Below are 23,074 nucleotides of genomic sequence, written 5' to 3'. Positions count from 1 at the left end.
ATATAAAATCTACAAAAACACTAGACAGTCATGCTGAAGATTCTGCTATAAACTCTAAGAAAGATGGAAAACCAAGGAATAAGCACTAGGCAATCAATATTGAATATTGAAGAACATTCCAGAAAAGGCAAGGAAGCAGGAAGAAAGTTCCAAATGAAAGGATGGCCTAGGAGACGTTCCCAGACCTAGAAGGACTTGACCTTCAAAGTAAAAGGACTGTGATGAGTCCAGGCAGACTGGAGCCACAGCAAGGACATCTGAGGATTCAGAACCAGTGACAAAGAGAGGATTCCAGAGGACAAAACAAGATCAAACGGGAAAGGAATCAGTACAGATCCATCCGTGTGTGCATGTGTGCACGCATATGTGTGCTTGGGTATTTTATTAATGACTACATTCTTTCTGATGGATTCTTTTTTTTTTCTTTGCATTGTTTGGTCTGGATGTAACTCTGCCGAAGCTTGGTGGTTGCAAGCTTCTCAAAGGGCACCTCTAAAACGGACTTGGCAAGCTTCCGCATACACCACCTCCCCGGTCCACAAGGTGGGGTGCTGCCTTCATAGATGACAGGGACTGCCCGTCTTTTTGAGCCTTTGACTTTCAGGCATTTGGTGTCTACTCCCACCAGCAGTATCCACGCAGTTCTAAAAAAGAAAATTGTAAACAATGGGGGTGTAATTATGGGTTTCGCTTCAGGTGTAAGCTTCCCGTCGCTGCTGGTTCAGTTCTGCTGGTTCGGTGCAGTGTTGTTGTTGTTGCTGCTGCCGTCCTCCTCCTCCTCCTTCTTTGGTTTTGGTTTTTTGAGACAGGGTTTCCGCTATGTAATAGCCCTGGCTGTCCTGGAACTCGCTCTGTAGACCAAGCTGGCCTCGAACTCAGAGATTTAACTGCTTCTGCCTCCCGACTGTGGAGATTAAAGGTGTGCGCCACCACCGCCCGGCTGCTGTTCTTTTCTTATAAGATAACTAATGTGTGTATGCCCTTCTCCTCATTCCAATGAGTATTAGCTACATCCAGTTCTATGTAAAAGTAAAACACGTCAACCCAGACACAGTCAAATGCCTTCGCTCAGAGTAAAGTAAGATGAAATGAGAAAATATCTGAGTAAGAAACTCTGTGTTCCTCACCAAATGCTATTTACCACCACGCCTGGCCTTATAATTTCTTTTTTGCTGCAATAAATCAATATGTAGGTCACTGGGGGATTTTCTGTCTCCTTCCTTTGAACATTTGGATGCTCTTCCCATGGATATAGGCCCAGGAAATGCTTCTGAATCCTGGTAGTCACAGCCGCACACTGGATTGCGTAATTCTCATAGCTCCGAGAGCAAGGCTGGGTGGTTAGTCACACACAGTGCCTTTACCTTCTGAACCATCTTGGCAGCCCCAAAACTACCTATTTTCTAGCACTGATAGAGACGATGTTTGGAGAATTTCACTGGTTCGCAAGATTGTGCTCAAAACCAGACTACCGCTGGCCCTCACAGCAAGGGCCTTGAATCTCAGCACCTTGGAAAGCTGAGGTAGATAAGTCAAGCTGTCTGTACAAATAGAGCAAGGTCAAGGCCAGCCTGAGCTGTCTTCGAGACTCTGTCTCCAAAGAAGTAAAAAAGGGAAAAGGGGCTGGGGAAATTGCCTGCTGGGCAAAGCTTCCTGCCCTGCTTTAGGATCCGACCTTGAATCCTCAGCGCCTACCCCATTCTGTGGGCTTGTAACTCCAGCCCTGGGGGCTGGGGTGGGGCAGGTGGGTTCTGAAAGCTTTGGCCAGGCTAGCCAAAACTGTGAGTGTCTGGTTAGGGTAGAGGCTTTCTTAAGGCAGTAAAAGCAGAGAGAGTGGTCTGTGAAGGCTCTGCTCTGCTCTGGCTTCAGAGTGTGCGTGTACACCCGCGACACACACACACACACACACACACACACACAAACACACACACTTCAGGAAAGTGCTGAGGATAAAATTCAATTGTGTGGTCCTTGCCTGGCCTGCATGAAGTTTTCCGTAGTTCTACAAAATAAGTAGACAAGCAGACCACGGGGAGTACAGGTATGCCCTCAGCTGGTTTTTCCTGCCTGCATTCTCTCCTTGGGGGTGTGACAATACCATTGCTCCAGCTAGAAGCCCAAGAGTAGCCCCAAGCTGCCCATGGCCACGCCCCTCCTCACCATTTGCCCTCTTCATCCCTCCCCCTTGACTGACAGCATCATTGCCCTGGTACGTGTGGACTGTCTCCTGGCTGTCCCTCCTCTAGTCCTTCCCAGGGCTGTTTTTCCTCCTGCTTGTCAGAGTGGTATTTCTTGAATGCAGATCTGATCAGAGACCCTTTCAACAACAGCCAGTGTCTCAAGTCTGCACGCACTAGCCTGGCTTTAAAAGCCTAATCTCCCTTTAACCCCGTGCCTCCTGCCTTCTATCTCCTTCCTTCTGTGTCAAAATAGAGCTCCCTACATACTCCCCATTGTCACAGACCTTTGGTGTGAACGTGCCCCGTCCCTGCTTCAAGACCCTTCCCGCTTTTCCTACATGTCCTAGATCTGTATCCACAGTGATTCAAATCGCATATCTCCTGCAGGAAACCCGAGTTCTGAAGTGGAGTTAATTGTTTCTTGCTTGGCGACTAACATGAAAATTATGTCTCACACTGTACTTGTCTTTGGTTTGCACTTATCTCCCTGCCTCTCCCTTTGGGACTGTAGTGGGTGCCCTCTGTGTCTTATCCACCTGGTTCTTTGTCACCTGCTAAGTGCTTATTGGGTATTCAGTGAATGAGGGAATAAATCTACGCTCGTAATAAGTACAATTCCCAAGTTTACGGTCACAAACAGTTGCTTATATAACAAAGAGAATAAGAGGAGTTTGTCAACTTATGAAACAGAAAACAAAGCAAAACTGATCTTGCCTCTGGCAGGACTCGGTGCAGCTGCCCAAGAATATCAATATTGGCGGACAGGAAAGTCTCTGGGCCCCGTCTGTGGCAGCTGCTCATGATGCCTGAAGCCTGTTGTTAATGGAGCAAATACCTGGCTTCGTAGTCTGTACTGGCTGTCTGAGGAGAGGGTAGGTCTCTCACAGCTTGTGGACCGAGAGAGGAGACCTCTGTTTCCCAGAAGCCACGGCAAACATCTGCCTCATGGTCTCCCGCTGGGTTATGTTCCTAACCATAGGAACCAGGAGTGGCCACTCTTTTGTGAGGGAAATTATGGTCATTTTGATTTGGGGAAGATGGGTTAAACCATCTGACATACATTAGAAATAACACTCCATGATGCTTAAGCTATTCCAAGTCTATTGGGGGTGTTGGTTGGAGATGAATGAGACAGGGTAAATACCACCGAAACCAGCTGGGAGAGTGAGTTATCCGAAGGAAGACTGGATATTGTCCAAAGAAGGAGCCTGAAAGACAACTGTTCAGCGGAGAAGGCTTCAGAGTCTTTGAGTCATAATCCAAGTTATTTCTGAAAACATAAATTTTCCCCCTAGACAGGAAGGGGCTTCCCAAGGGAAGGTGGAGCCCTAGCCTCGTTTGTCTCTTACTACTCAGCCTGGGTAGGCTGGGTGTGTTGGTGCCTGAAATCCCAGTGCTTGGGATGTATAGGCAGCCCAATCGCTTTCAAGTTCAAGGCTCACCTTGTCTGCCCAGCAAGTGCCAGGCCAGCCAGGACTGCATATGTGAACCAATAGGCAACCCACCTGAGAAGCGAGGTCGTGGAGGCTAGCCCAAGAACCCCACTGAGAGTCCTGTGCTCTTGTGTCACGGGGAGAGATTTAGGTCTCCACGGACTGGTTTGCTAGACTGGGTGGCAGCGGGCTCACACCACCACGGCTCTCATTTACGTCTCTGTGACACATCATCAGCTCCCACAGATAAATCTCGTCAAGCGTTTGAAGGACAAGCCCCTCAAAGGTGTTCTGTGGTGAACCTTGCTTATCTCATCTTTAAATGATTGGTTTAGCCGTCATGGTGTGTGTGTGTGTGTGTGTGTGTGTGTGTGTGTGTGTGTGTGTGTGTGTGAGAGAGAGAGAGAGAGAGAGAGAGAGATTTGTATATTGAAAAAGATGATGTTACTTTTAAATATGAAAGAAAGCTGAAAGCATGCTTAGTTGAATAAAATTTGGCCATTTTAGTGTTCATCTTGTTTCCAAGATTTTGCAATAGTGTGGCATCCATTAAATAATAAGTATGCTATACGTTTCAGTGTGTGGTAACAAGAAGAAATGACCTCATAGCCATCCGGTCTGCTCTGCTGTGGTTTGTGATGCCATCTGGATTCTTTGGTGGAATTATCTAAATCACTGTAAACTTTTGTTCAGTTTTCATGAATCCGAAGCCAGATCTGTTTGTGGTTTTCAGCAGTGACGTAATCCTGGGACACACCGTGACTCTTAAAAGTTGTCATATACCATCAGGATTTAACTCAGAGTCTCACACAATTTCAGATAAACTAGAAGCCTGAGACAAAAATTCGCTTCTCCATTGGAGAGTTTACACCTCAGTGTTTCCTGGTAACCTTGCCACTCTGGAGAGCCCCGCCCCTCAGTCAGGAAGCTCAGATACAGTGTTTCCGCTGATGTTCCCTTTTTATCCTTGTGTGGTAGAGAAAGAGCGAATCTCACTTCTTGGCCGACACTGTAAAAGTGAGTGAATTCTATTTCAAAGCATGTCCATATATGGGATGTACACAGTGAGCTGGACAGAAGAAATAAGGCCTCTCGGTCTTCCTTTCTCGGGTCCCTGCAGCCCCGTCGACTGCCTGGCAGGGCACTACTAAAATTGCAGCAGTTCCTTGAAGAAACCAAGGGGCCTGAGAGCCACAAAGAAGAAGGAAGATTTCAAGGTCCTATGTCCTCATTCTGCGTTTCTCCCCAAAGCCTTAGGGATCTGAGAGTGGGACATGCCACCGATGACAGTGGTAGGGGCTTGGTAAACTCCACCTGCAGTGCACAGCTGGCACAGAAGACAAAGAGACAGGAAGAGCCAAAGAGGAAGCAGGATTTGTGGCTCGTGTCTGTATATAAATTTAAAGTGAGTTGAAAAACGATGTTGCCAATGATGGTGGCGCACACCTTTGATCCCAGTACTTGGGAGGCAGAGGCAGAGGCAGGGGAATCTCTGAGTTCAAGGTCAGCCTGGTCTACATAGTGAGTTCCAGGATAGCAAGAGCTACACAGAGAAACCCCATCTCAAAAAGAAGAGAGAGAGAAGGGGGAGAAGAAGGAGGAGAAGGAGAAGGAGAAGGAGAAGGAGAAGAAGAAGAAGAAGAAGAAGAAGAAGAAGAAGAAGAAGAAGAAGAAGAAGAAGAAGAAGAAGAAGGAGAGAAGGAGAGAAAGAAAGAAAGAAAGAAAGAAAGAAAGAAAGAAAGAAAGAAAAGGAAACTGAACAGGACAGGTATTTGTAGTACACTAGAACAACAGGAGGCAAAGAGTAACTCCACATGAAGGTGGTACAGTTTCTAAGTCCTAGGAAGATATTAAGGCACAGAGATCCAGGAGACACCCATCCAAGGACTGGTCCGCATGTATCAGCACACGTGGAGAGCCTGGTCCAGGTCCTCGCACTGTTGCCTGGAGAAATGTAGATCCCTGAAGTGAGGCCTTTGGATTTGTCGCTCTTTAGCCTTATGATATGAGGAGCCCGAGTCTTCTGCCTCACTGTCTTGAGCATAGACCACAGACTGAACATCTGGCAACCGTAATTATAGCCTTCTGGATACAGCGTGGCCACTGTCCTGAACTGTCAGTGTTGTGATTATCCACAGGAGGTCTGCACAGGATTGGGTCTGTTATCATCAGGTCCCAGAGGGGAGGAGAGCTTTCGAGGCAGCACACACTCAGTATGAGGCTCCCCTTCCCCCAGGTCATGTGATGTGTTGCCCATGCCGCGGTAGAGAGCCTCTCGCCTGGGCTACTCCAAGTAGCTCAGTTAAACTCACTGGTTCACCAAACCAAACGTGGGTGGAATCGTTTCTTCAGTCTGTCATTGGCACTCTGTCTGGCCGAAAACGGCTCCCCAGGAAAAGCTCATGCAATAGTGCGACAGACGTTTGCCAAGGACTTGAAATATGGGAGATACCAGACTAGGCCCTAGTATCACCGCAGTGGAAAAAAGAAAATCCTCTCAAGTTGCATTCTGGTGAGAGAGGCAGAAAACCAAATGCATAAATCACCACGTTAAGTTGGAGTACTAATAATTCGTGTGAAGACGATAAACCAGAGTCTTGGCCGGGGGGCCCGGGGGCGGAGGGGGGGTTTGCTGTCTGTCCTCTGAACAGATAATGCCCATTTGAGAAAAACTGAGGACAGAGCTAACTCAGACTGTCTGGGGACAGGGCTGGCGGGGTGACATGGAGCAGAACGGGGCTTCCAGAAGAAAGTGTGATACTGAGAGAACAGACATTGAGCTAGCAAGGAGGAGATAGAGACAAACCGGTGCCAGATTATATGGGAGCCCGGGAGCAACTGCAGGGAGCTTGGACTTTCTCTCACGTGCAGGAAACCTGTGGATGGTTACAAACAGGAAAAGGAAAAGATCTGCTTCGCATTACCAAAGGATGAGTCGTGGTGAGTCTATAGAGAATAAATTATAGCAAGATAAAAGGAGGAAGGAGAGCAGCTCAAAGGCAGTTGGCAGTAGCAGCCAAGGTGAACGATGGCGATGATTGGAGCCGTGGAGTAGCGGAGACATTTGGAATCCACAGATGGCTGCGGGAATACGGAATGAGGTTTCGGGAAATGCGCACGGGGCTACCCCCCTCCCTCCATGCGTCCCTGCCAATCCCAACATAAATCTTCATTTCTCTGCCGGCAACTCACGATAGCCTCCCCTGTTCGTGCTTTTTATTCCTGTCCAGAGAAGGGATTTGGGTGCTGGGTTATTACTTGATTTATTATTCGTTTTTCAATTAATAATTCTACCAGTGAGGCAAGTGCACAAGTTCCCTTCTTGACGCGTTGGCTACTGCCCCCTGCGCATGGATTCTGCCTTCTAAGAATGAGGGCCTTATTTAAGAACTGTGTGCAGCACTGGGCTCCACACCACTGACCCGCAGTATTGGTGAACTACGTTCGCGGTTTAGTACTGCAGCCTCACCCCCCAGGCCAAAGACAGCTGAAGGCTTTAAATCTGCTTATGATTTAGAGGTGTGTGCGCCCATGCACGCTTGTGCAATCTCTTCTCTCCTGCACTTTACATGGGTGCTGGGAATGGACTTAGAGTACCAAGGCTTGCATTAGCCACTGTCCGCTGCCCAAAAGTCGGATCAAGGTATTAACACAGGGAATGTCTATCTGCTTCTCCACACCCTCAACAACACTGGGTGTCTATAATTACCGTTCACCAGTACTTGAAGAGTTACTCTCTTTCCCTGTTAACTGCCTCTTCATGTCTGCTGGCTTTGTAGTTCTTCTATTTGAAATTATCTGACCATCTTCTTTGACTATCTTGATATGAGATTGCTTCACCCATTGATTTATCAGGTCTCTTTGCATATATCAGTGTGTTATGCTCTGCCTGTAATATATCTTATGGAAAATCTCTCCCAACACAGTGCCAAAACTGACTTTGCTTTTTAATTGCATTTAGGAACCCCTTTGTCATAATCCAGTAGTGTAAGGTCAGATGAAGCATGAACTAGACTTTGCAACTCTTACTTTTAAAGCCGTTAAGATGGAAATTAAAATTGAGTAAGAACACAGATGCTCGCTCTGTCTACCCGAGTATTACCTATTTGTTCATCTCGGTCTCTGCTGTTTCCTCTAGTGCACCCTGTACCGCCTTCACCGAATTCCAAGAAGCCGGGAGGTTCGGCAGGCCTGGCTCTCCTCAGTGTTCACCACCTTATACGCCACGTGGTTTTCCTTTCTCCTGGTTTGCCGAATAAAGCCAGATTTGGTATGTAAGCCGGTCCCTCAGGACAGAGAAAGTAACTCTCTTTATAGCTTGTTCACAGATAATAAGATCGATGGTTTCATTCAACAGTTACCATTTCTAAGCGAGTCAGGGCTTTTTAGCGGTACATAACGTGTATAGTTTATATGTGCTTTGCTGAAAGATGTGAGAAGTTGCCTTCCTAGCTAAGTTTGAAGTCCTGTCCTGTCCTTTCTTTTATAACGATAAATACCAACAGTGTCTTTGACTAATGCTTGTGGCCGCTCACTGTGGTTCCTAACCAGCACCATGTGCGAGTCAGCCACCAAATAGTTGATTCTTTTTCAATAGCCTTCTTGGTATTTGTTAAGACTTTGACCAAATATGGTATGTGGCAGTCAGAATTTCATATATATTCAAGTTTTCACAGGAAAGGAGGACAGGAAATAGAAAAACAAAAGCTAACTACATCCCTGCACCACAACATTCTTATAGAAGTCTTGCAGGCTCTTGCAGTCTTGTGGTAAAGTTGCAGGATTCATTGCAAACGTGCAGCGGTGGATAGTGCAGATTAGGGATGTGTATCACAGTACTGTACATGGCTCTTAAATTATGTTCATCCCGTGGATGGTGGAATCCATTAACTGCTGTAGCCTAAAAGGAAATTCTTTCCTTGATTCCCAGATATAGGAGTTTTGGAAGTAGAGATTATTCTCAGGAATAATTGAGCCAAAGTGTGTGGTTTAGAAGGTTCTCTATTAGTTACCCTTCATCAGCTAGGTTAAACTGCAAACCCTCATTGTGGAGGACAGTTTAAAATCTTTTATATTTTTACATGAATAGTTCTCTATGAGTTTTTAAAGTAGCATTTACATACCAAGAACACACAGCTCTTATGTGTACAGTTTGACCACATCCCTGAGAAAATGTAGAAACTATGATCTCAGAGTGTTTTTCCAGCCAACCCAAGCCCCCAAGAAATCACTGTTTTCTGATCCATGCCACCCTTGATTAGTTTTATACACACTTATCTTTTTTAAAGTTTATTTTTATTTTATGTATATGGATGTTTGCCTGCATTTATGATTGTGTATCACGTGTATGCCTGGTGCCTTGGAGGCCACAAGATTCATCAGATTCCAGGGAGCAAAGTTACAGAGGGTTGTGAGCTGTCATGTGGGCACTGGGGATTGAACCCAGATCCTCTGGAAGAGCAGCCAGTACCCTTAACCAATCTTCCCAGCCTCCTCAGATTTTTGTCAAAATAAGTTGAACTCACAGTTTACAACTACATTGTTTAGCATGTAGGAGTCAAATATCTTTCTTAAAGATTTTCGTTGGCCTCAAATGCTTGATATGATTGAAGGGGAAAAAGTTCATTTTATTTATTTTGAGATGTATTAAGGAGTCTTTGTTTGATATTGTACATAAACCACTATAGTGCTTTTCAGTCAGTTAAAAGCAGCCTCATCAGATAACAGGGAATCCTAATTAAGTTGACTTAGTCAAGAACAGTATAGACACCTGCTTCCTTGTCTTTAATCATCGCCCATAACAGGCTAGGGGTAAAATTGAAACGGTGAGTCACGTTTGTTCTGACAGTGAAGAGAATTTTTCCCAGTGTGAAAACATACTCGTATAACCAATTATGTAAATCTAAGTATAAAGCCAATCTTTGGAGCTGGAGAGGTGGCCCTGTGGTTAGAGCACTGCCTGCTTTCCAGAGGACCCGAGTTGTTTCCTGTGCCCACGAGGTAGCTCCCAGCCATCTGTAACACCAGATCCAGGCATACGAAGACGCTCTCCTCGGACTTCTTCAGGCCCCAGCATACACACAGTGTGCACAGACAGATGCAGGCAAAGCACACTTGTGCATAAAATGAAATTGAATTGAGTAGACTTCAAGATGGCATTCCTTAACTTTGTGAAAAGCTGAACATTACTAATTAGATCCAATCATATCTTTATTTTATTTATTTTATGTGTATGGGTGTTCTGTCTGCACACCAGAAGGGTGCATACAGATGCCATGGGACTACAGTTCCAGCTGGCTGTGAACCACCAAATATGTGATGGGAATTGAACTCAGGACCTCTGGAAGAGTAGGTAGTGCTCTTATCCACTGAGCCATCTCTCCAGCCCCCAGTCATATCTTTAAAAGGGAGGAAATAGTGACAATATTTAGTAAACCAAAATTGCTATTTAAAAAAAAAGATCATATTGGGCTGGGCATAGTCCTGCATACCTTTAATCCCAGCACTTTGGAAGAGGCAGGAGGATCTCTGTGAGTTCAAAACCAGCTTGTCTATATATCGAGTTCTAGGACATCCAGGAATATATAGAAAGACCCTGTTTCAAAAAAACCAATAAACAAAAAGATCATATTCACTTTGCTCTAATCTGGTTTTACTTAAATCAGAACAGGCTTCCAACAAAAATATTTTGTTACTTTTCATAATCTGGATTCTGGTTCATGAGTTTGATCCTGGTTCATATTGGAAGTGAGACATTTGTTTTATAATAAATAGGGCATCGCAATCACTGGTTAGCAGTCCCTTTCATATAAACTGTTAAATCTGCTCTTTCTTCCTCTTAGTTCTAGCGAAGGTTACTTTTGTTCCAGGGATGTCCTTTTGGGGATTCTCTAAATATGTCGTCCGAGTATCCTTTCTCCAGCTGATGCTGATAACATTGGCATTTGTGGAAGAGAGTCCTGGTGTGTCTTCCAAACAGATTGCAGATTTGGTCTGATCTTCTGCTTGCCTGCGTCTTCCACAGTGTGACACCGAGTGCACTTTGGAACAAAACTCTCCACGCCTTTCTCAGTGTTGCCCATTTATAATTCATTCCTCCATTCCCTGGCCAGTGTGAGTGCAGCGACATTAGAACTCAGAAGGACATGATAAAAAGATGGGTAATGTCTGCTGTGGATGCAGAAGAGCTCGGTGACTCCCTGGTCTGGGCTTTGTTTGGTATTCCAGAGCTGGGGACTGAGCCCAGCTCCTCAGGAATGTAGGCCTGTGCTGTAGAACCGGCTCTAAGTTTCTGATACTCTAGTGCTATGCCTTGTGGGTGGTGGGACGCTTAGTCCTAGGCCCGTTTGCCTCTTACATTATGGCATTCAGTTCCCTTCAAGGCCTTATTCACCTTAAAATAAAAAGGAGTGGACCAGCCATCCCCTCCACGTCTTCCTTAGTCTAATGGAGTGGGCCAGCCATCCCGTCCACGTCTTCCTTAGTTAGTCCAAAGTTTCACCGTGCTATAAAAATGCTTGTAAAAAGTGTGTGTGTGATATTCTCATGTTTGTGAGGAATAAGAGAGGAAGGGGGTATAATACATGGAAAGACATCTTCTGTTTTTAAATGGCTGAGTTTTAAGAGTTGCATCAAACCTGAACATTGATTGACAGCTACTTTGATCTGGTCAGCTTCACCTGATGAGCCTGCACTTAAGGAAATCCCCCTTTAAAGGGGAACAAAACTAGAGCCCCCGCTACACTGAAAGAAAAACGACCATACAAAGATCTCGCCTATATTTATCCGCAGGCCACTGAGTGTGTAAGTCTCTCCCCAGTTTAGACAGTGTAATTAGTACCTGCAGGACTGACTAGAAATGCCTGGTGTTCCCATGGGACCAAAGTCAAGTTTTATAAAATCCTAGTGACTAGAGAGGAGAATTGTGTGGTGGCTGTGACGCCTCTGCGTCGGATGGTCACACGTTTATTGTGACGCTAGACCCTGCACTAACATCAGGGACAGTTAAAGTCACGTTGAGGGTGTCCTGACAGTTCTCAGAACAAAACCGATGAGGTCGGTGTCGAGAGATCCTGCCACCCACGTGCTAGCAGAGCACATTTGTTTACTAAGAGGCTTGCTGAGCTAACAGCTCCACCACCGTGCCTGCATTCTCAATTGCACCAGGTACTGATGGCTGCAAACGTCCTAGATTGTCAAATATAATAAATTATACTAAACTTGTAACTCTCTGTTATTTAATGCCTGTAGTTAGCAAGTTTTTCATGTGTAGCGTGTTGCCAGACTCTAAAGTTAACTGCAAGGCAGACGATCTTCTCTCTCGCTTTGTGTTGGAATCAGAGTTGAAATGTATAAGCTATGTCAGTGAACTGGACATTTTTACAAACCGAGAAGTGGACATCTATGCCATATCATGGGTGCCTTTGCTCTATCCTTTAGATTTTACTTTTTAAATTATAGCAAAAATAATGTGTTGGAAGATAATGTGTTTGTTGCTACAATTTAAGAATTTGCTTTGACAACAATTTTGGAAGATTTTCCTAGGTATATTTTGTAATATTTTGAACAGTAACCAGGTGGTCACCAAGTAAACTATAGCTTCAGAGGCTGGAAAGATGGTTCAGCAGTTAAGAGCATTGATTTCTCTTCTCGAGGATGTGGGTTCCATCCCCAGCACCTACATCATGGCTCACAAGCGTCTGTAACTCCTCCCCTGGCCTCCCCAGACATGCAAGTGTTACACAGAGATCTGCAAGCCAAACACGCAGACACACAAAACCACGTTTAAAAATGTTTTAAATTATATGACTTAAGCAGCGGTCCTCAGCCTCCCTAATGCTGTGACCCTTTAATGCAGTTCTTCATGTTGTGGTGACCCTTAACCATAAAATTATATTGGTTGCTACTCCATAACTGTCATTTTGCTACTGTTATGAATTATGGTGTACATATCTGTGTTTTCCAACAGTCTGAGGTGACCCCTGTAAAAGGGCCATTCAGCCCTCAAGAGGGCTGAGACCCACAGGTTGAGAATTGTTGGCTTCAGGGACTACTCACTCTCAGAAAGGAGAGCATGAGCTGGGTGGTAGTAGCGCACACCTTTAACCCCAGTGCTCAGGAGACAGAGGCAGGTGCATCTCTGTGAGTTCAAGGCCAGCCTGGTCTACAGAGCGAGTCCAGGACAGCCAGGGCTGTACAGAGAAACCCTGTCTCAAAGGGGTGGGGGGGAGAGAGAAGGAAAAAGAGAGTGGCATGAGCCTTTGATTGCTGGGGTTGTTGAGACAGCTGAGTGCTTTTCTGGGTTCCAGGAACCGCACACCTGCGCCCATAAGTCCATCTGCTGATCCATTCAGCTCTCTGTCGTCACCTCGTTATCTGCAACATATAAACAGACCGTCCGTGTCGGTGCAGAGCGAGTGCAGGATAATAGAGCTTTCTGATCGTGTTGAAAGTGCAAGTCCCTCTGGGTCATGATCGCTAGCCTGTATTGACTGTGTATATGTGCTCCACCCGAGCACTTTGTATTGCTGCTCAGGGTGATGTCATTGCCAGTTACATTTGGTGGGCGAAGGAACCCCAAGCTATGAAGTCACGTGCCACGAGTTCGCACCATTAAGAAGTAACTGGAACCCAGATCTTTCCGATTCCCAAGAGCTTATCCGCCAAACTGTATGCCATTCCATCAATTCTGGATCATACCTTGGAAGATGTGTTTACTCAACGCAATTAAGACTCAATTAGTAAACTGTGTGTGTGTGTGTGTGTGTGCACGTGTGTGTGCAAGTGCATGTAGAGGCCAGAAGACAGCCATAGATATCTTCCCTTGGGTGCTAGCTACCTTTTCTGTTTGTTTGCTTTTCCTTTGAGACAGAGTCTTTCCCAGGCCTATAACTCACCAAATAGGCTAGTAGGGCTGCCAGTGACCTCTAGGGACCTTCCAGTTCTGCCTCTCCAGGACTAGAATTATTACTGTACCCAGCTTTTTAAAAGTGAGTTCTGAGATTCCAACGTATCTCCTGATTGCAGTGTAGGCACTTTCCTGGCCGAGCTAGCTCCCCAGCTCAGGAAGGTACTTCTGGGTCTCTGTAACATAAACAATGAGCTATCTGTTTGTATAACTCAACCAAGTGTCTACCTTCAAATCAGACTTAACATTGCCCAACAAAATCATAATAAATATAAGTTTTAAAATGGGCATGAATTGAACGGTTCAAGAAGCCAGGCACACTAGCATGTACCACTAGGTAGCCTCAGCCTCTGAGAGACTCAGGAGGGAGGACCACATGAACCTAGTTCAAGGCTAGAGACAGACATAGGCAGATCCCTGGAGCTCATTAGCTAGCCAGCCTAGCAGACTTGGTGAGCCGTTGGTTCAGTAAGAGCCCCCGTCTCACTGAATGTCAGGGCTTACTGATGGAGGGGCTGGGGAACTGCTCAGCTGGTGAAGGGTCTGCTGCAGCCAGGCGAGGACCTGGGCTTGGATCCCCAGAACTCACATAAAAGCCAGGTACAATTATCTACAACCCCAGCACTGGACCAGGATAAACCGGGGAGGCAGCATCGGGCAGATTGCATTGACCTCTGACCTCCACATGTATACTCAAAGGTACATGCACACATGAGCATGTACACATACACAAAAGAATTATTAAGGAAGGATTATTACAGAATTCTACAAGTGAAAATTGTTTTGGAAAATGAAACAAGCAGAAAATTTCCAGTTTCTATTAATAAAAACAATTCTGAGAGGTACTATTCCAACTCTCTTCTTTACATTTGGGGGAGGGGGTTCTGAGACAGGGTTTCACTGTAGCCCTGGATATCCTGGAACTTGCTCTGTAGACCAGGCTGACCTAGAACTCACAGAGATCCGCCTGCCTCTGCCTCCCGAGTGCTGGGATTAAAGGTGTGCGCTACCACTGCCCGGCTCTAAAAACCATTTTTTTTTACATTATCATACAAGGTAATGAGTTTCAAGCTTACGTTTGCATACATCTATATTGTTCTTACTTGCTTGTATTCACTGCCTGCTACTCATGTACATCCTCCCTCCGCCTCATAATCCCCTTTCTGCATTCATATCATGTGTGTGTATTTAGATTCTACATGAAAGGAAATGATAAGTTTTCTTTCCCCTGTTACATTCTCTTGCTTCTCTCTCTCTACTCGGGGTCCTTTCTCCCCTCTTGTAGTATCCGTCCACTTTCATGTTTTTATATGTGTATGTGTGTGTGCATATATGTGCACATATAGATTTAATACATATTCCACATAGTTGTAGTATTTGTCTTTCTGTGGTCTTATTTTGCTTAGCTTGATATTGACCAGTTCCATCCATTTCTTGAAAATGACAATTTCATTATTTTTTTTTCTAAGATGGTTTCTAGGATGGCCCATGGCGTAGGCCAGCCTCAAACCTTCTATTTAGTGGAAAATAGCCTTGAACTTCTGATCCTTCTGCCTCTGCCTCCTAAATGCTGGGGTTACAAGCATGGCCCTCCATACCTGGCTCAATTTAATTCTTTCCCACAGAAAAAAACTCCATTGTGTGTGTGTGTATATATATATATACATATATATATATATATATGTATATATATATATCACATTTTATCCATTCATCTGGCGAAGACCACGATTGTCTTGTGAATAGTGCAGCAGTGAACGTGGATGTGCACGTATCTCTGTGGCATTCTGACGTATATTCCTTTGCACAGACGCCCGGGAGTGGCGTTGCTGGATCCTGTGGTAGCTCTATTTAGTGTGTGAGAACCCTCCAGATCGACTTCCATGCTGTCTGTGCCCTTTTACATTGCCACCTGGTTTCTGCCGTGATCTTTCCCTCTGCCGTCTTTCTGATGTCTAGCTCCACCCCGTCATGGTCATGGAAATGCTCCGTTTTTACGTTTATTGAGGTTTGCTATAGGGTCCGACGTATCACCTGCATGCAGAGTCCACGGATGCTTGAAAAGGATGTGTGTCCTGTCCTGCTGTGCTATGGGTTGTTCTTGATCGCTGTGCGGTTGATGACGCCATTGAATTTTTCTACTCATTTTCGAACGGTTCTATTTATTACAGAAAGGGCCACACATACTTCATCTGCCTTCTAAGAGCCCCATAGATCTTAGCCTTTTACGATGCCCTCCTCCTCCCCCTCTAGTGTGATGTACTACTGATCCCATATTAAAGACTCTGTGAATTTATTGTTTTGTATCCCAAAGTCCAGAGATGTCTTTTGCTGCTGTATCTTTGATTTTTTTCCTGAAAGTAGGAATATCTGAGTCATGCTCTCTGGGAAATATACTCGTGAAGAGAGCTGGTTTGTTTCAAGTCCAGGCATGGAAAGGTCAGTGTGCAAGGTTGCTGGTGACGAGAGGAAAGGGCTGCTTGTGTTAGAGAGGGGGCAAGATCTGGGAGGCTCTTGAGGGCAAAGGGCAGGCGTTTCCAAGTTTCCCATGGTCTCCTCTTAGCACAGCGCTTTCATACTTGTGGGGTGACTTCAAATGAATGAAGGTTGGCTGGTGTGACTCAGTCCCCAAACAAAGACACCCACTCCTGCTGGTGCTTCTCAGGGCTGCCACAGCTGGCCGTGTTTGGCCACTGGCTTCCCTCCAGCCTGGCCATTGTCGAGTGGAGCACTCAAGGAAAGAATTTTACATACAAAAATGAAACCTAATTTAACTTTTAATCAAGTAAAAGACCATTTTAGATTTTCAGTATGTGGCAAGTTGGGAAGAAATAGACCATTCGAACCTAATACTCGACCCCTTTGCCCGGAACTGTCTTAATTTACTGTGATAATCTTAGATACATGGATTAATCTACACTCACGATTTGAATGAAAGAACACCATTATTTTACTTAGACATTTTGCCCCTGTTACAAACCCAGCTTGAGCTAAGAGAGTCTAAGTCTGTGGCCATAATACGTTGCTGACACACACAGAGGGTTATTGTCCATAAATAGATGCTTTGATTTTTTTTTTCCTTTAAGTTAGGTGTTTTCTGTGGAGAACCACAAGCTAAGTGGCACCAAGATTATCCCTGTCTGGGTAGCATATAAAATATTATTGGCCTACTAACGAACATGTTTTTATATATTCTGAGGACTCGATGAACTTCTGCTAAGATGTCCGAACTCTTGGGAGACCATTGCTTCTCTCCTTGGTGATCCAATCCTACTTGTTTAACGGTCTTCATCTTTCATTATGTTTCAGTGATCACAAACCTTTTCTCATATTCAAAGGTATCTCGCTCGACCAGAGGAAGGTCAGACTATCCCAGTGTTAGTTGTGGTCAGGATCTGGACACAGTATCTCCAGGTTCTTGGCCTCTTATCCGAAGAATCGAAAACAAGGCCTTACAGCTTTCCGATGATAGCAAGGCAAACTTTATTCAAAAGCAAAGCCGTAGAACTGATTAGAAGGAACTCACTGTCAAGATTGGCAGTGGGCCTCTTGAGTAAAGATAGTCAAGGGCCCCCGTTACTGTTTGAGGCTTTTCTTTTGTGGGGTTCAAAAGAAGTGGGAATTTTGGTTACTAAGGGCGTAATGAGGGTGGTTCTCTGTTTTGATTGATAGATTAGGTCATATAATCTTTTTTCCACGGTGCACATCTCTTCCCTTAATGCTTCTGATTTTAAGCATATGTCCACCCCATTATGTGTAGGTATAAGATGACAAATAGGGTATTCTCCTTCAAAGTCACTGAGATGCCATTTGCCTCCTTGTTGACGCGCTAGAACCTGTTTTTGTTTGCACTGGATTAGGCTTTCCATTTTTTGTACTGGATACATTAGAAATGTATTTGAACAGAAGCTGACAGCCGTTTGGCGAGGATCGTCTGGGTAGCAGGATGGAGGTGGCTGCTGTAGGTTGAGCGGTGCCTTGTCTGGACAGGAGTATGTGTGCATAGTATGTACAGGTAAAGGAACTAGACTGTTGAATGCACTATTAGAAGAAGGGGCGTTCATAATCCAAACCAAGTAGAGTCCAAGTTACTTAGCTATTCCCTTGCCTGCCTCGCCCGGTTGCCTGTCTACAAGTGAAGCTAAAAATAAGATTTTCCAAGCCTAATCTAAACACAAACAATTAGATCACACTGCTTTGTGTACAAGATGAATGAGATCATATCTGAGAACTATTTGTTTAGTTTCCTTCAGTTCCCATTCCTCTCCTGCCCGGTCCTCTGTAATGCCTTAAGGTAGTAACCATGTTTCTCATTCCCTGCTCGCTTCCCTTCATATGTGCACTGTAAGTTCAGCAACCTTCCCACAGACATACATATGTTTCTACAGGTTCCATGATCCGGCTTCCCTGAAAGACGTGGCTGGGTATGCAGATCCTCTCAAATATCTGCTTCCCAGAGTGCAATCACTGCTCTTCCACCAACACTCTGGCTGGGTGACAGTCTGCAGTCACCTCTGCCCACATATGAAGTTTTTCATTTAAGCTCACAGCTCAGAACAGAATCTGTGTCAAAGTTAGGCTGTTGCCGGTTAGCGATTGCTCTGAACTGTTGTTACTCCCTCCATCCAGGACTCTGAAGTCTGAAGATAATTTTTCTTTCTAAGCTGATCCCTTTTCCACTTGGCAGGCTTTCCTTTTTTCCTCTTGCAGAGTCCAGCATGGCTGTCTACCATTTCTGCTCCCTCATCTGGCCTTGCTTGCATCCCTCTGAGCTATTGCTGTTCTAGCGCACCAGGCACACGTTGGATCTGGGCCGGGTGGGGCCTCTTGCTGGCAAGGGGAAAAGCTAGTGTGTTTTCTTAAGTGTAGTGGTATGGCTGCAGCAGAAATGAAAGTGGAAGATAACTAATAGTTTTCAAAGGATAAGAAGAAGGGGAGTGTGGGCCGGAGAGCCGTCCCAGTAGTTAAGACACTGGCTGCTCTCCATACCAGGCAGCTCACAACCGCCCTGAACTGCAGTTCCAAGGGATTTGGTGCCCCTTCTGGCCTCTGTAGGCACTGCACACACATGGTGCACATAAACTCATGCAGGTATTGGTGTGCTAGTTACTGTGCACACACACAAATAAATCTTTTTAAGGAGGAAAGTGTGGTGGAAATGAAACTGCTTTCAAAGAAGGAACAGATATATGGTCAGAAACTGTGAGCTTGGGAGAGAGCTGTCCTCGGGGACAGGGAAGTGGGAGATGCCAGTGGCTATTGAGAGCACAGTGTGGCAAAGAGGGAGGACTTAAAGATATGAGTAATTCTTAGAACCAGTCCAGGTTTGTAGATTTTCACATAAAAGGTCCATGTGAGCTCTTAGCTCTATTCACATATGGTTGAAACTCAGGAAGGTGATTCTTTTTCTAGAATTTTAAACATCTTGCTCTTAGTTAAAGAGAAGAAGGGCATGAATGTGTAACTGATGGCAGATGCAGTAGGGCTTCTGGTAGTGGGTAACGAGGAGGCAGGGGTCTTACAGGCTGCAGTAGGTCTGATACAGAAGTGAAGGGGGGCTGGAGAGATGTCTCCAAGGTTAAGAGCCCTGGCTGCTCTTCCAGAGGTCCTGAGTTCAATTCCTAGCAACCCCATGGTGACTCACAACCATCTGTAACAAGATCAGGTGCCCTCTTCTGGGCAGAACACTGTACAAAATAAATAAATGAATCTTTTAAAACAGTGAAGGGGAAACTTGTATAGTTCTGACTACAGACCATGGCTCTTTAATAAGAGGTACAACAGTGCTCATCCTGGCTCCCCGAGTACCCATTAAAATGCTCAGAATTTGTTAGAGTTGGGCAAATACCAGAGGTGTGAAGTTGGATGGGGGGGTAGGACAGGGAAGTCGCCCGACCAGACACCTGTCCTGCCAGTGGATGCTGGCTAAGCAGGCCTAGAACAAATGGATAACAGACTGTAGAAACTCCTTGGCAAAATTCTGCTCTCTGTGTTAGTCTTGGAGTTCATCCAAGGATTTTTTTTTTTTGATAACACATTTCTGACATGTTGGATATTCTAATAGTCAGAGCAATGAAAAGGAAAGACTAACTGAGTGTGGTAGCACTCACCTCTCGTCCAATCAGTCTGGACTGGATGCTGAAGCAGGAGGGCCATGAATTCCAAGTCAGCCTAGGCTACATAGTGAAGTTCTATCTTTTAAAACACGTTTAAAAATGACGCGGTGTTCTCCAGCAGTCCCTGGACATCAAAGACCCCCTTTCTCTCCAGCCTTTGTCACTTCCGGTCTCACTGGGTAGAAGGATGGTTTTCATCTAAAGGTCCACAGGAATCATTAGCTCTATCCATATGTGCTTTAAAACCAAGAAAGGCTGAAGACTAAGTCAGTGGGTAAGAGCCACCTTCTTAGATTAGCATTTACCGTTTGATAGTTTGCTACTTACTGGCTTCTCTTTCTTTTCCTTCTGGACTTTCAGTGTGATGTATTGCCATCTGTAGTGTGAGTACAATGAAGTTTCATGGTGTGTGTGTGTGTGTGTGTGTGTGTGTGTGTGTGTGTGTGTGTGTGTAAACATATCTGAAATTAAATCAGCTGTGAAAGCGTACTACGTCTCAGTTTGGATGCAGTTTGAGACTACCTGCATCAGGCCAGCATTTTATTGGAATTGTGTGCCAAGCTGTTTCTTCTTCTTTTTTTTTAATCATTATTATTTGATGTTAGAGTTATTTTATGTATATGAATACACACCTGAGAGCCTGGAAGTGACAGATGGTTACAAGCCACCACAGGTGCTAGGAATCGAACCCGCAAGAGCAAGTGTTTTTAACCCCAGGGCAATCTCCCCAGCCCCGCCAAGCTGTTTCTGACTTACCTTTTGGTGGCTTCCTACATGATCCAAAGAGTAACTTGATTTTCTCTAAGACACATGGGCAAATAATTACAGGAACACTCTTCAAAAGTGTCTTGCAGTCAGAGCCGAATGAGTGCTTAACCGTAGCTTTGCTCCGAGAGGTAAGTTCACAACATCTGAAACATCACGGCTCACAGGGAGAGATGTGTTAGCCATTGTTGGTTATGGTGTAAAAGGGTTTGGCGAGTACCAGGCCAGAGAGCTGTAGCTGATGGTACACAGTTTTGAGAGCAGGAAGAAGCTCTGTAGTGTGAGGAGGCCAGCTTGTTGGGGTTTCTGTCCCGCCCGGTACCCCACAGCCGGCAAATCCCAAAGAGAAATCACACACAGGACTCCATAAGGTTATAAACTGATTGGCCCATTAAGTCAGGCTTCTTGTTAACTCTTATAACTTATGTTACCCCATTATCCTTATCTACTTTAGCCACATGACTCCGTACCTTTCTCAGCTGGGCAAGTTACATGCTGCCTCTTTCTGTGGTCTGCGCAGGAGTGACGGAGGGAGCTTCCTGTGTCCCAGAATACTCCCAGTCTCTTTGCTTCACCCCTACTTCCTGTCTGGCTTTCCCGCCTATACTGCCTGCCTGGCCAATCAGCGTTTTATTAAAATATGATTGACAGATTACAGACAATTCTCCTACACCAAAGCTCCCTGTGGATCAGACCTTCATAAGAACGTGTTTTGACTGATTGCTTTTTAAAAAATAAGAGCACGCGATTTCTGAGCTTGTGTGTTTGCAGTCTCAACATCTCTGTATTCTGTCACAGATGATGGGATCTCACAGCGGAATCCTCTGTAGAATTGCAAAGAACAACAACTTCCATTTGTTAACCCAAGACCGTTTTTGCCTCCTCGGTCTTCCCAAATTCACATTTAAGCCCCTTAGACAAGTCTTTGACACAAGCAGTTGTTAAAAATGTGTTTACAGCCGACAGTTTGTGAAAAGAGGCTTAGTTTTGCATTTGTGGGCTAAATAACCACTTTTCTCCAAAGGCAGGTGGGTGTGTTGTGCTTCTATCAGTTTTGTACACACCTTCAAAGCGCCAGGTGCTGTTTGCACAAAAATTGCTTGCACTATGTTTTACAGGAAGTTCTTGTCGGTGTGGGGGCTGCCTAGCTCGGGACCTGAAGCCTAAGCCAGCTTTCCCTTCCCAGCTTTCCCTTTGTCAGCTTACGTGGGGTGGAGACGCTGTTCCTCAGCAGTCACCCTGCTGGAGAACACAAGTCGGGTGGAGTGGGTGAGGGTATGCTCCCCTCAGTGAAGACCAAGGGGACTTACGTAACTTCCAGACCTAGAATTCCTTCTCCTCACGGGCTTCGCTGATCATCCATCCTCGCATTTCCTTACTAGTGGCAGTTTTCCTTCCTCTGATTGATGCTTGTTCCGGTCCACTCTAGTAGAGGAGGGAAATGACATTGTGGGGCTCAGGGGGCTTGTCTGGAATGAGTTGTTGGACTTTGGTGCTCTATCTGACCTTCGCCTTTCCTCCTGTCACTTGGGAACAAGTTACAGAAGGAGCACAGATGGAAGATGCACCGGTGTAACATGAAGGGTCCTGTTTGTTTGTTTGGGGGGCTGGCTTGTTTGTGTCTTTCTGTCCTGCCCAGTTCCCCCAGCTGTTTAGTCCCAAAGTAAAATCACGCAAGAGATCTCTGTAAGTTATAAAGCTGATTGGCCCATTAGGTCAGGCTACTTATTAGCTAACTCTTACATCTTGATTAACCCATTTTTCTGATCTATTTTAGCCATGTGGCTCAGTACCTTTTTCAGTGGGGCAGCTCACATCCTGCTGCTTTGGTGATCTGGGCAGGAGTGGGAGGAATCAACTTCCTCCTCCCTAGAATTCTCCTGCTCTCCTTGCATCATTTCCACTTCCTGTCTGGGTTTCCCACCTACACCTCCTGCCTGGCCAATCAGCGTTTATTTAAAACATGATTGACAGAATACAGACAATTCTCCCGCACCACACTGGCTCTAAAGCCACTCCACCCCCTGCCAAAATGACACAATGCCCTTACACCTCCACATTTCTTAGCTATTGTAGACAACAAACAAAGATTCTTCAGTGATAGCTAGAGTCATTCTGGGCATCTTCCTGCTTTACTTAAGGACATTTGAGGAGTTGGTTGTCTTCCTGCTCTGCGCCACACTTGCTCAGTGATCCTCTCTGCTGCCTCTTCATATGGGGCTACATTCTCTCCTCGTCCTTGCCTAATTCTTGTCTCTATCATTTCTTCCAGTTGGTGCTTACACCTTCCCATTGGAGTGCATGCTGTAGCTCCCATGTTCATCTTCTCTCATCTTATTTATTCACAAAGGCCCAACGGGCTGGCCGTTTGCATCTCTTCCTTTCCAACTGTTTCTATTACAGGAACGCTTTTTCCTTAGGACTTCCAGGAAATCAACTTTTTCTCCTTCCTTCCTTCCTTCCTTCCTTCCTTCCTTCCTTCCTTCCTTCCTTCCTTCTTGTCTTTTGTTTGTTTGTTTTAGACAGGGCCTCACTGTGTAGTCCTGGCTGCCTCAGTCTCCTGTGTGCTGGGGTTAAATGTGGACACCATCACACCCTGGTTAACTTTCATTTTCGCCAGTTCTTATCCTTTACCTCTCCTATAACCAAACCCTTTGAAGTTATGTTTTGATT

The 23,074-nt window shown here is 45.3% G+C and overlaps 1 protein-coding gene across 1 annotated transcript in view; it reads left to right on the top strand.

The window, feature by feature from the left end:
- Alg14 (ALG14 UDP-N-acetylglucosaminyltransferase subunit) overlaps positions 1-23,074 on the top strand; it is a 70,336-nt gene that overhangs the window by 21,264 nt on the left and 25,998 nt on the right. Inside the window, exon 3 of the mRNA XM_048456842.2 lies at positions 7,752-7,883. Within this exon, the coding sequence (XP_048312799.1) occupies positions 7,752-7,883 (132 nt within the window). The remainder of the gene's footprint in view (positions 1-7,751; positions 7,884-23,074) is intronic.

The sequence above is a fragment of the Myodes glareolus genome, chromosome 17 (assembly GCF_982192425.1).
Source record: "Myodes glareolus chromosome 17, mMyoGla1.1, whole genome shotgun sequence".
In the NCBI taxonomy this organism is placed as follows: domain Eukaryota; kingdom Metazoa; phylum Chordata; class Mammalia; order Rodentia; family Cricetidae; genus Myodes; species Myodes glareolus.
The sequence above is the reverse complement of the archived record's forward strand: the minus strand, read 5'-3'. Positions and strand labels throughout refer to the sequence as shown.